This window comes from Gordionus sp. m RMFG-2023, chromosome 3, assembly GCF_954871325.1.
Source record: "Gordionus sp. m RMFG-2023 chromosome 3, tfGorSpeb1-WG-v2, whole genome shotgun sequence".
Taxonomy (NCBI): domain Eukaryota; kingdom Metazoa; phylum Nematomorpha; class Gordioida; order Chordodea; family Parachordodidae; genus Gordionus; species Gordionus sp. m RMFG-2023.
This window is the reverse complement of record NC_088777.1, coordinates 12,770,454-12,772,181: the sequence shown is the minus strand read 5'-3', so window position 1 is coordinate 12,772,181 and position 1,728 is coordinate 12,770,454. Positions and strand designations below refer to the sequence as shown.

The 1,728-nt window shown below is 30.6% G+C and overlaps 1 protein-coding gene across 1 annotated transcript; it reads left to right on the top strand.

Moving 5' to 3' along the window:
- The first annotated feature begins 305 nt into the window (after positions 1-305).
- On the top strand, positions 306-1,115 carry LOC135926739 (protein FAM98B-like). Its single transcript, XM_065462669.1, has 3 exons — positions 306-353; positions 527-656; positions 718-1,115. The coding sequence occupies exons 1-3, from the start codon at positions 306-308 to the stop codon at positions 1,113-1,115; spliced, it is 576 nt and encodes a 191-aa protein (XP_065318741.1).
- Positions 1,116-1,728: the final 613 nt, after the last annotated feature.

Below are 1,728 nucleotides of genomic sequence, written 5' to 3'. Positions count from 1 at the left end.
TTTGCGTGAAAAGTAAATTGACAATTTAAAGTGTCTATAACAAGCTTAGTGAAAACTTTGAAATTTATATATTTTTAAAAATGCATTTAAATCTATTTATTATTCTCCTTAAGGACATTAAATTTAAATTTAACTCAATTTATAGAATTAGGTATAAATAGTGGAGAATTTGTGTACATCAAATATATTCTCCTTTTTTAAAATCTTTTTTAAAAATAATATTGTGTGATTAATAAATAAGTAATATAATAATATTTAATAGTTTTTATAAATTTATTTAAAAAAATATCGTATATAGCTGAAAGATGTTCAAGTGCATAATTCTCATTAACATAATTCTTGCCTGCTTCGAAGTTATAATTTATTAACATACTTTTCTTTCGATTAATTTGATTAATCCGAAATAAAATATGTAAATGCTTAAAATATGTAAATGCTTAAAATATGTAAATGCTTAAAATATGTAAATGCTTAAAATATGTAAATGCTTAAAATATATTAAATTTTATAATTTTATTTTACATAGTTAGCTGCGACGACCAGTCATGATATAGAGACAGAACGAAAAGCATTTCTTAAGCCTGCAAATAAGATTGCTCTTCCATTAAAGCGGGAACATTCCGAAAAAATTTCGCAGGGAATTCCACAAGACACACGTATTTAAAAAAATAACCCAACAACATAATTAATTTTTTAAATTTCATTCAAAATTATTAGGTCCTCTCCAGCCTAATGCAGATCCAACTGCAAATCCCCAAGAGGGTAGAGGTTATGGTGGTTATGGAGGTTATGGTGGATATGGCGGATATGGGGGCTACGGAGGGTATGGAGGATATGGCAATGGGTACGGAGGCTATGGAGGTTACGGAGGGTATGGAGGATATGGCAATGGATATGGCGGTAGCTACTACAGACCATATTATCCAGGTGGAGGATACTATGGTGGTTACAGGCCTTATTATGGATCTTATGGGTATAGACCTTATGGCGGCTATGGTGGTTATGGCGGCTATGGAGGTTATGGGGGCTATGGTGGTTATGGTCGATCTGCTGGTGCTAATAACCCATTTGCTGTTACTTTCACTATTCCTCCCACTACAAGACGACCATCATAAATTTTTGCACTTATTTTTTAGATTTTAGAACTTAGTTTTTAATACTTTAATACCTTTTTTTTAAAGCTTCAATTTTTATATAATGATAATTTACTTGTACAAAATTAAAATTTATAGAATATCTTTTTAGACATTAAATTTTTTAAAATAAAAAACAGTTAATCACACAAATTTGCATGAGTAATTGGATTGAATTATTAAAATTTTATTATGTACCGAATTCTTTCTCCTCTAGGAAATTCATGGCTACGCCTACTAAATGGGGACGGAGGCAGTGCCGAATTTCGTAAAAACTTTTATAAAGGAAAATATTAACGAAAAATTGTTCATAAAATACAAAAAACGAAAGAAATAATAAAAAGCAAAACCAGGGAACAAAGAAATTTTTTTAGAATCTAAGACTAACTAAATTCTACATGCAAAAGAGACATGCAGGCCCTGCCACCCCGGCCCGTGTAACCGGGCAAGTACTTAATATACCCGGGCCGGAATAACGTGGAAGAAAACCGTGAGATTTTGATTTTTCTTACTTCAAATACACTGGGAGCCATTTAAATTTTCAAAATCTTACGGCTATTCAATATTTCAAAATCTCATGGATATTTTTTAAATA

Bases quoted from the DNA above. Each gene is read 5' to 3' on its own strand.
- LOC135926739 (XM_065462669.1), top strand. From the start codon at position 306: ATGTTCAAGTGCATAATTCTCATTAACATAATTCTTGCCTGCTTCGAA. The intron at 354-526 runs GTTATAATTTAT...TATTTTACATAG, and splicing joins TAATTCTTGCCTGCTTCGAA to TTAGCTGCGACGACCAGTCA. The intron at 657-717 runs GTATTTAAAAAA...CAAAATTATTAG, and splicing joins GGGAATTCCACAAGACACAC to GTCCTCTCCAGCCTAATGCA.